At 46.5% G+C, this 13,304-nt stretch overlaps 1 protein-coding gene across 1 annotated transcript; it reads left to right on the forward strand.

Moving 5' to 3' along the window:
- Positions 1-1,272: 1,272 nt before the first annotated feature.
- Stc1 (stanniocalcin 1) lies at positions 1,273-12,605 on the forward strand. Its single transcript, XM_048330701.1, has 4 exons — positions 1,273-1,615; positions 3,581-3,723; positions 4,460-4,671; positions 10,482-12,605. Exons 1-4 carry the CDS (start codon positions 1,498-1,500, stop codon positions 10,750-10,752), a joined length of 744 nt encoding a protein of 247 aa, XP_048186658.1. The 5' UTR covers positions 1,273-1,497; the 3' UTR covers positions 10,753-12,605.
- Positions 12,606-13,304: the final 699 nt, after the last annotated feature.

The raw sequence follows: 13,304 nt of genomic DNA on the forward strand, positions 1-13,304 counted from the left end.
CCCTCCACCTTAGCCCAGCTTTAATGACCACCTTCATACACCCTAAGAAGTCCTTGGATGGATCATTAACCACCTTCACAAGTTACGGACAAGCCTCCGTGTTGCCTAGAGCCTACTTACGAGAGAATATGAGCGGTTATACTAGGCATGATTTGTGATTCCACTGTAATTTTCCCATTAAGTCTAAACTTTATCAGTCTTCTCTCCTACACATCCTGGTCTTTCTCTATACCTTCTTCCCAGCCTCAACTCCCCCCACCCCCACCCCACCTCCCTCACACACACACACACACACACACACACACACACCCAAGAAGTGAACTGGTTTACCCAGCAGGTTTAGTCTTGCTTTGGGCAGCTTATTGTTTCAACGTGATTATAAAGTTGCTGGGCTTGAATACACACTTTATTAATTTTCAGGCATTCCTGATGTCTCCGTGTTGAGTGTGGTGTGAGCAATGTGTGCGCACGCCTATAGTATCTAACACGCCTGAAATGTACAGCTCTGCTGAGAAGACCGAAGTCCCACCTGTCACTAGAGAATCTGGTCTTTTTAGAGGTAGAAGGAATGTTGGCATTTACCAAATGGAAAAGCAAAGTAAACGCATGAGGCCAAGGTCATGATGCAGATCAATAGAGAAGCTGGGACCACAGCTCAGCACTGTAAGATCTCAGCTTGCCAGGGCTTTTCTGCTCACATCCAACCCTCCTCGTGCATGAACAGAAGAACTCTGGATGCCCACGGACCTCAGAAAGGCATCATGGGTACATAGCACATGTGATCACATACACGCCAAAAGAAAAAGTGGGGATGCTACAGAGAACACTGGTCAAATGAAACTGAACCTGCTGTAAATGAGATTCCATTCTGATTCAGTTCTACCGCCACGGATCCCATCCCCCACCCCAACCATGCCACCCATCCTCAACCCCAGTCATTTGTTTATTAAAATAATAATAATAAATTTCAAAAGCACCTGGGAGAGATTTTTATAATTTCTCTCTAATTTGGTCAATACAAAATGATCATTTAATTCTCTGAGTATAGCGTTTTGCACACACCCCTGCCAGCACACACACACACACACACACACACGCAATATTGGCAGCAGGTACTTTTAATTTTCTGGAAAATATTTCTAAGAAGTCAAAAAGCTCCAGCTGAATAAGCGTGTCCTCCTATTGGCTAAACAGGCCAGTTGGAGGATCTGATTGGTCCCTGATCCCCAGGACCGATAAGAACGGCTATAAAATCCCTGGGTGCAGCTCTTAGGCCCCCAGTTTGCAAAAAGCCAGAGAGGTTCAAGAAGCAGCGAGTGCAGCCGGAGCAGCAGCAGCAGCAGCAAAGGAAAAAAAAATCCTCTTCAAATCCCCACCTAAGATTTCAGCATATCCAGATCCACATCTTCACGCAAGCCCAGAGAGGGAAAGAGGAAAGGGGGGGAGGAAAGGAAAAAAAAAAAAAAACCCAGCAACTTAGCGGAAACTTCTCAGAGAATGCTCCAAAACTCAGCAGTGCTCTTGGTGCTTGTGCTCAGCACTTCTGCAAGCCATGAGGCGGAGCAGAACGACTCTGTGAGCCCCAGGAAGTCCCGAGTGGCAGCTCAGACCTCAGGTAAGCCAGCGCCAACCCAGGACCCGTTTCTATTCTCTCCCCCACCCCCCTCCCCAAAGAAAGAGCTGCCCTCATTTACCTCTCACTTTTGCAACTGTGTTTGTGACGGCTGATCTTGATAATACATGTACTTCATGCCTGATAGCAATAAACTGCCAGTGTAATCCAATAGCCTTAAGAAGTAGAGCTCCTTTGTTTAATGATTGCATGCGACTACCGAAGAAGCTGGGCGCTCGGCTGAGGGTATTTCATTGCATAAGCCCAGCCTGATTGCCTGAAATCTGGCACGTACCCTCCTGAGGGGGAGGGGGCCTGGAAAGGCTTGAATGTTGGCATGCTTCAAAGTGCACTCTACGCTCCAGAAGCCAGTCTTAAGGTGAGACATGGCTTGTCTCATATTCTCTCTCTCTCTCTCTCTCTCTCTCTCTCTCTCTCTCTCTCTCTCTCCCTTCCCCCTTGAAGATCCTGTAACTTGACTTCTCAACCTGGAGAGAAGCTCTCTCTCTCTCTCTCTCTTCAGAACCATAATCCTCAAATCTGACAAATCCAGGGCAGATTCAGAGCAAACCCTACAACATCCCACCCCCCCAACACCACTGCCTCTTTCCTCCGGGGCTCTGAGCTGCATTCAAACGCCCCCCCTGTGCAGCCCGTGTGTCTACACAGCCCCTGAGGGAAGAAAAAAAAAAGAATATTTGTGAAATTCAGCAGCTATTTCTCCAAGGGTGGGGAGGGGTGGTCTTACTTTCACCCCGACTCTCTGGAGCAGTTCATGAGCTTGTGAAGGGAAAAGGGCGTTAGGGAGCCTGCAGTGACACCTCTGTCCCTTGAGTCCTCTTCATACCCCCTCCCCTGTCTGTCCTCTGGCCCCCCCTCCCCCCACACCTGTCCGCCACGGTGATAGCATCGCAGGTGTCACATCGCTGCCAGGAGAACTCTCCTTGCTGGAGCTCAGATCTCTGCCCAGAGGAGGGGCTCTAGCCCACTTCCTTTTGTACTTTGTTGCTATAGAGATGCTGTGATTCACAATTCCAGCTTGCCTAAAACAATAGCAGCCCTAATGCATATTAAAACTGCTTAAAGCAACGTTATAATTTGAAACCCGTGGAAATATATAATTAGGGAAATGACTTGTAACATCCCAGAGGCTGGGGTGGTGGGAGGGGGTGGGGCTGCCTCTCGCAGAACCACGCTTTTGCTTTTGATCTCCCGGGAGAATCCTCCCGTATGAAGGCTACAGATCATTTCTTGCCGGAGCTGCTTGCCTGCCAGAACACTCCCCCACCCCACCCCTTTCTGTAGGAGAGAATTTACTTTTATGGGAAATTTTATCCCCAATGTAAAAAGCCTCATGCAAGTTCTTTGCAGGGTTGTTTTTTTTCCCCTTCCACACTCTTGCACAAGGGGTGCCTTGGCCTTCTTCTTGCACACCTGCTTTCCTTTTTGTAAAAAGGTTTTTACTATGAGAGATTATCCACGCCTCTAAGCACGAACTTGTGGGGGGTGGGGTGAAAGAATGGACAGAACAGATCGCTTTCTGCCAATGCAATGGTAAGTGAACAGCCCCAAGTCAGAGTCTCCCTCCAAGCCAATGCCTGACCAAGTCTCCCCTGAAATTTGGGTTTGAATCCTATGACTTTTATTCCAGAGTGTATTTTTGTAGAAGCCAGCTAGATTCTCTGGGGTTCTAAAGAGCTGTCATGAAGCACCGGGTCTTGCCTAGACTCCAACCATCAAGATGCGGGTAGTTAGGAGACCTAGAGAACGCATCTCAGAGGGAGAACCCATTCCCAGCTTCCTGTGGGCTGACTCTTAGAAGCAGCAGGGATTGTCCGCCCTCCTCTCTCACCTCTCCTCCTCCACATGGCCCTCATCTCAAGATAACTTCTAGGATCAGTTTCTATCCCTTACCCTTGAACTTGGCCCCTTGGTTTGACCCAGACGGGCTGTGCTTGTCTCTTCCAGCTGAAGTGGTTCGCTGCCTCAACAGTGCCCTGCAAGTTGGCTGTGGGGCATTTGCATGCCTGGAAAACTCCACCTGTGACACCGATGGAATGTTCGACATCTGTAAATCCTTCTTGTACAGCGCTGCCAAATTTGACACTCAGGTAATAAGGCCCAGGACCTCAGTCCCCACGGGCTCCATGTCTTTAGCAAGAGTACTCGATAGGACTCTTAAGGAACCGACCCTGCTTTCCAACCACCTTCTCCAAATACCCACCCCAGGGCACATGCTCACGCGCACGCGCACACACACACACGCACATGAACACACATGTACACCTGCCCCTCCCCCCACACACACATGCTTTGGGCCAAGAAATAGGTTCTGGATGAGATTCTTCCCTCTTGTCTACTCCCAAGCAGAACTAGAAGGAGATGGTGGAGCCTGGGTTCTGAGGGGCAGGAGGCTGAGCAGAAAATCTTTATCTCTTCAAGAGGAAGCCAAAAAAAAAAGAAAGAAAGAAATGTTCTAACAAAGTAGGGCCTGTGGTCTGACCTAGCCTGCGAGGCTAGATAATCTGAAGGGTTCAAGTGTCAATGCCAAGAGTCTAAAGCTGGGTTAGGACAATTTTTCAAGCTGCAGGGTGATTAATAATGGCTCCTCCTTTTCTTCTTGTCATCTTCTTTCTTTCTGTACACTTCAGTTCTCAAGATAGTCTGGGAGAGAAGAGATTTTTTTTTTTAATCCTTAGCCATGGTACACAATCTTCTAATGGCAAGGACAAGTCATCGTAATACCAAAGCACGCCCCTCCCCCATAACACGGTCCCCATGTAAGCCACCCCAACTGTCTTGTCAGGTCAAGCTAAAGCGTTTCCCTCTGTCTCCTTTCCATGGCAGGGAAAAGCATTTGTCAAAGAGAGCTTAAAATGCATTGCCAATGGGGTCACCGCCAAGGTCTTTGTCGCCATTCGGAGATGCTCTACTTTCCAGAGGATGATTGCAGAGGTGCAGGAAGAGTGCTACAGCAAGCTGAACATGTGCAGTATCGCCAAGCGGAACCCGGAAGCCATCACGGAAGTCGTGCAGCTGCCCAATGACTTCTCCAACAGGTACCACGAAGGGCCCCACCTTTGCGATCAGGGAAGGGGGAGGGGATGCTGGCTGGCAGAACGAGACAGGGAAAGAGTGCTACAATTGCCACACTCACGCTCTTATTTTAGCCTGCAGTCTTCCCAGCTTTTGCAGGAAAAATATGCTTGTGATTGGTTGTGACAGTTGAAGCAGCTTGGATTCCCCTCCCCCCCCCCACTGTTACAGGAAAAGTCTTTCCATGCAGCTAGCAGAAAGCTTCCTTTGCAGCACTCCCTGGGTGCAATTTCTTTGTCCACTTCTTGACATAAGCCCGAAGGGAAATGGCCAAGCTTCTGGAAACCACCTTGTCAGGCATCAGATCTGGCTGAGACCATGACTGTGCAAGCAGAGCAACTGCTATGATTTTTTTTTTAAGCCACCTGGTCAAATGTCATAATGCAGACTATTATTAAATCTGCACACATTCCCCATCAGTCCCAAGCCAGCCAGATATTTCACCAGCTAACCAGAATAGGTCATCTCACTGCCCCGGGAGCTGGATTGTCTCTATATTTAAAAAAAAAAAAGTGCAATGGCTGGTCAGGACCATTCTCCCATTGCCTTTGAGGCTTTATGTCATCTCATCCCTCTAGCCTGAGATCACATGAATGGCTTCCCAGATCACATAGACAGCTGCTCCCAAGTGACCCAAAGTCGCTGAGCTCTACTACCTGAGCACCGTGTCCTGCTGAGCCTCAGGCTCAGGGGCTGTGCCAGCCAAGGAGTAAACTTTGATGTACAGGAGGGCTGGCACTCTGGCGGCAGGGTGGGTGTGAAGGGATTCAGGGGTAACAGAGGCCAGTCATGGGATGCTCTAGGCCAAAAACTTCACCACCACCCCCACTCTTGAATTTCAGTGATGAATATCTGCACATAATTCACCAAGATCAATGTTCTTCTGATCCCCTAGACTAATATATCCTAGCCAGGCTGGCTGCCACCTTTCTTCAGAGGGCGGTGAGAGCCAAGTGCTAGAAGCTTCTGGGTGATTTAATCATGTATGTAGGTGCATACGGGTGCAAGATGGGCTCCCCCTTATCCTAGGTTACGATCCCTATCACGTGACCTTCGTAGAGCTCCAAATTCATCTTAAGTGCAGGATAGTGTCCTTCAGAACTGCAAGTCCATTGATGGAAATCATCTGTGAAGCCCTTGGAAGCAACTCTATCATAGGATTTTCACCAGCTTTCTCAGAACTAGATTATCAGGCCAGCAAGTGGCTTGTCTCTTTGTATGAACCTTGGTCTTAAAATTCTCCTAGGAAGATTCTTCTTGTTGCATTGGGGCGGGGGCGGGGGGGGGTGGCAGTGAAGGTGCTAGGCTTAACTATTTGTTGGAAACTCCCTTCACCCTAAGGACAAGAAAGAAAGAATTCCTAGCCAGATGACTAAGAGCAAAGCCTGTGCTTGTGCAATAATGGGGAGGGATAATTGGACAAAGACATTATCAGATGTTTAGATCCTTAAGGATTATGTGACAAATGTGATCCCAAATAAGGCATGCAAGCAATTTGAAGACACTCCTGATCTCTCTCCATTGCAGCTGAAATAGTATTTTCCCTTGGGAAGGGAGAGGTGCTATAGAAGAGAAGATGCAGATTTTGAACTGGGGACCTCCACTTGCCTAACAGGACCAGTCAAGAGAAGGCTTTACCAGATCATTATTCCCTTCAATGATTTCCTTACTTGCAGCACCTTTTGCAAATGGTCACAAAGGAAGTCTACCTGTCTCCCTCTTTTCTGTGGATCACTTATTTTATCTTACATTTACTAGGAAAGGTCGGGGGGGGTGGAGTAGCAAACTCTTGAACCACAGGCTCTCATGCAACACTTACCTCTTTCCAAGTATTTCACTTCAGTGGGCGAATATTATTCCTGCTCGAGATTGTAGAGATTTCCGGTTCCAGGCTGGGCTTGACTCTATTTAAGCTCCTCACCCGCCTGAAACATCCTGCTTTCCCAGCTTCTGTCCCACCATAGACACCCGTGAAGTGGCTGCCAGTTGGCATAGAATCGCAAAAGGAAGTAGTTACAGGTTCATTCCACCTTCCTGTGACTTAGCCAGCATGAGATTTGGAGCTGGGAGAATCCAAAAGTCTGTGACTGGACCAGGACACAGCACAAGGGGGGGAGGGGAGAGGGGGTCCCATGGCAGAGTGGTACCCAGAGGATTAAAGGGCACCGAAATATCCCCCAGGCTGACTCTGCCAACCGATCCTTCAATGCCAGGGGGGAAAACGGGCAGAGTTAGTCAAGCAGGCAGGACCATGTGAGGCTTGGGAACCAATTACACCAACCCAGACCCACAGTGGGAAAACTGGCAAAGCGTCTAACTCTCTGGGGCATGGATAGGGAACAGGAAACAGAAGAATAATATTGATCAAGGGAAACAAAGGACTATTTATAAACCCTCACACAGAGCGTTCCTAGGCAGTATGTGTGTATTTGGGGAAGCATGGCTGAAAGAGTAGCTATGGAGAATATCTGATCTTATTCTCTACCAAGGGAAAAAATAAAATAAAAGGCAGGAATAGGCTTTTCAATGTAAGAAGAAAATATGCTTTTAAATGGTCCTTCTGTGCAGAGAGGTCAAAACACTTAACTCACCAAATCCTTGAAGTACCATCCTTCCACCCGCCATCAATGCTAGAAAAATGAAGAAGAGAATCTTAACTGGCCCTAACTCCCCTGCAAAAGGAAGAGGCTTTCATTAAGCTGCACTCTTCTTACCTAAAACAAGAATAAAAGTGTAGACTGGACACATAGACTGCCACAGGGCAGAGGTGACTGCCTCACTTTCCTGAGTAAAGAATGGAGGAGGCTCAGAGAGAGAAAGGGACTTGCTGAAGGTCACACAGCTTGTGAGTAACCGAGTTGGCCCCGGAAATCACATGGCTTTGAGCCAAGCTATTTTGATTTCTACTTCAAAAAAATAGCATCCATTTGTTAAAAATCCTGCAAGAAATATTCACAAACCAAAAATAGAATACCAAGCATAACTGAATATATATGTATATATATAATGCATCATGGTGGATACAAATTAATTTTACATGCACTGTCTTCAAAGGAAAAAAAAAAGACACATTCTCCCCATACCTTTACTAACTGTAAGTCTTGGCACCAGAGGGTACTCAGTACATATGCGAGCATTACCAAGGCAGTTTTTGCTGGATGTACAACATCTTAAATAACCTACGTTTCTGCGTGACCTATAGGAAAGATCTCATTGGCCAATATAGTCTGGAAGTGGATGTCACAATCCAGCCCTAAGGGAGATGGGAGGGTTAGCTGTGCTGACATCATGATAGCCTGACACATGCTTCGTCTTTGACGAAGCTGCATTAACAGCGTTCCACAGAGAAGCAGTAAGCGTAGATTTGGAGTGCAACCAGCAAGGACAGTCAGGCTGGTGGCGGTCATCACCAAGAAACACTGAGATCAGGCAGGAATCATCAAGGAAAGACCCACTAAAGGCAGAGCCCATTATACAAAGCCAACAATCACTTTGATGGCGGGAGGGGGGCGGGGGAGGGTGGAATCAGATGAACCTAAAGCTGTAAGGGAAGACAGAAAAGCTTGATTTCCTTGGGAGGGGGGGAGTTAAACATCTTCATGCAGACAAGTGCTCTTCATTCTAAGAGGAGAGAATTTTCCATTCTTTCTAAGAAAAGATGGTATTGTCCATCTCGTTTGGGTGCTCATCTGGTGTGAATAGTCCTTGTAGAAGTGGAAGGGTTAACTTCTAAGTTCTGAAGTCCTTATTAGACTTCATCCTCCAGGAGCTAATTACCTTCTGAAATAGTCATCGAAGGGATCCACGTCCTGACCCAACCCAAGCATTTGATGTCTGATGCCCAGACATCAAAGTGTACTTAAATGTCTGAAACCCTTGGTACCAACTGTTTATTCTGAATTGTCCAAACTCCAGCTTTCTCCCCATTTCTCCATCCAAATAAGCTCTGCTTGGCTCGTAGGCTTTATAATTCCAGAGGGCTGGAAAATCTCCCTCTGTGCCAGAGAATCCCAGTTTCACTCACAAACAGCTGGATTTGATTGTCCCTCCTGGTGTGGGGGGGGGGGGGGGGGAGGGTGCAGCCAGGACTATGGATGACCCCACCACCACGCTTCATTCTCTCTCACACAGAAGGGCGAACGCTGGCTTAATTAGCCATGTTCCACTCTATTATGGTCCATCCTTGAAAGCACCTCTCTGGGGGTTAAGTTATTCTGGAAAGATGTTTGATCCTGTACTCGGGGAGGTGAGTTAAAAATAAACATGTCTCTTTTCATGGAAGACCCCGGGGCCCCAGAGATCCTCGGGCTCGTCTAAGGAAAGGCTGTCCTCACATTAGCGCCCAGGTCACTGTGGCCAGGAGAGTCTCCTATCAGTGACATGCAGGGCTAATGGGTTTTGCCAACTGTCACCTCAAGATGGAGCCCAGGCATCCTGACTCAAATTGGAAAATACCTGAGCTGTCTCCCAGGGGACAGCACAAAGTCGTTCTTCTGCTCTAAATGGTAGACAGTTTCATCCTTTCTGAGTCATTACACTTAGCTTCATTGTTTGGGGGAGTGCTAAAGGAGTTGTTTCAATGATGAAGAGAATGTATACTAAACACAAGGGTTTTTTCAAACATCTACCAGACCTAGAGAGAGAACTTGGGTTCAGAAAAATCATGCTTTTGTGAAGGAAATTATATTGTCTTTTTTTAAAGTTCAGGTTCCTTCATGGCCACAACTAAATTTGCAGATCTACATGAAGCAGGCAGGATAGCCTGATGAAACGTAGTCATGTCTAAGGCACAAGGAATGAGAGCATCATCATGCCTTCAATAAATATCCAGATTAGCCAGGAGAACAACCTAATCATGGAACCATCAAACACTAGTCTTTGAGATGGTAACCTAATATCCATAAAATATTCAAAAAAAAGGAAGAGGCCAACAAAATCCCAATCATAAAATTAGAGAAGTATGAAACTTTAAGAACCATTCACCTTCCCTTTTAAATAGTCACCCTCCCTCCTGTTTGGCCTTCTGACTTCAGTGGCATTGTGGAGGAAGCATGAAGATCGCTGCCAGCACTCTCCTTGATTAGGACTGGCTGATTACGAGACAAAGTATGTTTGATAGGAAATTGTAAGGGCCACCGGAGACAGGGAGCTTAGGTGGAAGTTTAGACAAAATAAGCACTAATATGCTCATGTGCCTGAACACTTGCACCACCAAGACCAAGGACAATTACAACTCGATATCCAAACAACTCATACCTCCATGTACTATCTCTAACAGCATACGCATTGGCTGCTGGAATCACCTAATTATATTAGGTGTTTTTGACAAAATCCCACTTCTGCTATTAACTCAGTGGGCTAGTCCTTTCAGCTGCCCTACCTTAATTTCTTCTCTCCTGAGAGAGAGAGAGAGAGAGAGAGAGAGAGAGAGAGAGAGAGAGAGAGATTGCTATAGCATCTCGGGGTCCCATTTAGCACTAAGATTCAGTAGTCCTCAAAAGTTCCAACATCACAATCAACCTACTACCCTACGTGTCAGCTCAACCTCTTCAAGTTAAAAGATGAAGGTGGACTTGCCTTGAATGATGTAATCTAGGGAGCACCAGCGTTCAGACTCAAGACTGCCTAAGTAAGTTAGGGATGCAGACGCCACTACAGCTGATGCGGCGTTGCTGTCTGTGGGGCTTGGCCGTTGGGGAGTAGAGCAGGCTGGCATCCCGGTCGATGTCTTACGGATGACGATCACATGCATTCATTCCCTTTCCTCACACAGATACTACAACAGACTGATCCGAAGCCTTCTGGAGTGTGATGAAGATACAGTCAGCACGATCAGAGACAGCCTGATGGAGAAAATCGGACCCAACATGGCGAGCCTCTTCCACATCCTGCAGACCGACCACTGTGGGCAGACACACCCACGAGCTGACTTCAACCGGAGGCGCACCAACGAGCCACAGAAGCTGAAAGTCCTCCTCAGGAATCTCCGAGGTGAGGGGGATGTTCCCTCCCACAGCAAACGCACCTCCCACGAGAGTGCATAACCAGGGAGAGAGATTCAGAACCTCACCAAACTAGTATCATTTTAGGGGTGTTGCTGCACCAACTTTGAGTGTACTGTGCCTGGTTTGGTTTGTTGTTGTTGTTGTTTTTTTTAAGTAGTTCCTATTTTCTATCTCCCCCCCGCCCCGCCCTCCCCACTTAAAGAAAATTGCATGAAACTAGGCTTCTGTGATCATTTTCTCAACATTCTGCAATGGCAGCATTCCCACCAACGGGATCTGTGCGATCATTCTGCCCCTCCTCAGGAGAACGTAGCCCTCTCTTATCTCCTTCCTCCATGATATCTTTTCCCAGTTCCCCTAACCACCCTCAAACACAGAACATTCGAGTACCTGCCGGGTCATCGTACTTTGAAGCTGTGGAGCCCTTTAGAATGGTTGCCCCATAGAGTTAGCGGATACAAAACCATTTTATTTAAATGCATGTCTTCAATACTCATAAGGATGTTAAGTGGAATTCGTGTTATGAATCTGTGCTGGCCATGGACGAATATGAATATCATGTTTGAATTCTTGATCTCTAGTGAGCTAGTGTCTTATGGTCTCGATCCTCCAATGTCTAGTTTCCTTTCTGACACATTTACCAAATTGCTCAAGCCTGGCTCTCCACCCGGACTTTGAGCCTGCATCTTCTTGCATCTAATGAAAAACAAAAAAAAGCTAACATCTTTATGTACTGTAACTGCTCAGAGCTTTAAAAGTATCTTTAACAATTGTCTTAAAAAAAAAAACCAGAGAATCTTAAGGTCTAACTGTGGAATATAAATAGCTGAAAACTAATGTACTGTACATAAATTCCAGAGGACTCTGCTTAAACAAAGCAGTATATAATAACTTTATTGCATATAGATTTAGTTTTGTAACTTAGCTTTATTTTTTTTCCTGGGAATGGAATAACTATCTCACTTCCAGATATCCACATAAATGCTCCTTGTGGCCTTTTTTATAACTAAGGGGGTAGAAATAGTTTTGACTCAACATCAGAACTTTTAAGATGGGCCTATATATGAGATTCAGGAAAAACAAACAGGTTTATCTAAAGGACCCTAGGTAAGATGTTAATCTCCCAGCCCACCTCCACCCAGAGGCTGCACTTGACTTAGACCTATCCTGAAACAGCTCTGTCACATCCAACTGGGAATTACAGCAACAGGAAGAACATCCCGTTGGGCTAAGACCACTGAGAGTGCTAAGGCCTACTGTACCCTTGGAAAGTGGTGGTTCTTAACCTTCTACCTTCCATCAACGCCTGGCACTGTGTCAAATGTGTGCGATTTCCCACTGAGTCAATCAGCCTTTGAGTCTTTAGTCCGGGGGACTTGGGGCTGAGGAAGTATAAATAACCCTGGGCTGTCCAGCCTTAATAAACTCCTCTTACATTTTTGTCCTATAGCATGCTGCCTGCTAAAGTAGTCCCGGCAGCCGGACCATCTCTGTAGGATCTTAAAATTAAGAAAAAGGAAAAGGAAAAGAAAGGAAAGGAAAGAGAAAGGAGGAAAAAAATAAAAGAGCTGGTGGTTTGATCATTTCTGCCATGATGTTTACAAGATGGCAGCCACTAAAGCCAAATGATGAACCTATCTATGAACAACAGTAGTTTCTCAGGGTCACTGTCCTTGAACCCAATAGCCCCTTACAAGTGTCACTGCCCACCAAAGGTCAATGCTGAGAGAGGAAGAGGGAGGAGGGGTAGTTCTGCAGGGCCACTCCAGACTCACTTGGATAAGAAACTATTGGTGCTTGACTCTCACTAGGCTAAAACTTCAGAGTTAACCAAATTGATTGCTAAGGGACCCTGGTGGGAGGAAGATGGAGGGCACCTCTCCAGAAAGAAAGGAAGGAAGGAAGGAAGAAAATAAAAAAGAAAAGCAATACAACTTTACCATAAAGCCTTTAAAACCAGTCATGTGCTGCTGAAGGACCAAGAATAAGAGCCGAAGATCCAGCAGCAGCAGCAGCAGCACAAACTTTGCTGCCTTTGTCCCCACACAGCCTCTAAGCGTGCTGACATCAGATTGTGAAGGGCATTTTTATACTCAGAACTGTCCCATCCCCAGGTCCCAAGCAAATGGACACTGCCTTAGCCTCTTGCAAATCAGGTAGAGCATATTCTAAGTTAGACACTCCTCCCCCCACTCCCCAGGCAAGGCTGATTTCTCTGAACCAGAAAAGCTAATCAAATGTGTGTTGTTGTTGTAGTTGTTGTTGTTGTTGTCCATTTTGCAAACCTCACTAAGCCAGGACCCTTCCCCTCCCCCCCCCGCAAAGTGATAAGTAGTTCATGAGAATTTCTAGCACAATTCGCTCTTGTTTCAATGCAGTAGATTCTCTCTCCTTCTTTCCCCTACCTTCTGCAATGAGCTCTTCAAGTCATCAAAATCCCCTTTCTCCCACAGTATCTACAATATGTATATCCCACATAGACAGAAAGAAGCAGTTCTCACAATGTTGCTAATTTGTTTGCTTCTCTTCTCACTCCTCTCCTTCCAACTCCTCCTTAAACTTCCAAAGCTTTGCGTTGCGTTTGCTACCAA

The sequence above is a fragment of the Perognathus longimembris genome, chromosome 21 (assembly GCF_023159225.1).
Source record: "Perognathus longimembris pacificus isolate PPM17 chromosome 21, ASM2315922v1, whole genome shotgun sequence".
Lineage (NCBI taxonomy): Eukaryota > Metazoa > Chordata > Mammalia > Rodentia > Heteromyidae > Perognathus > Perognathus longimembris.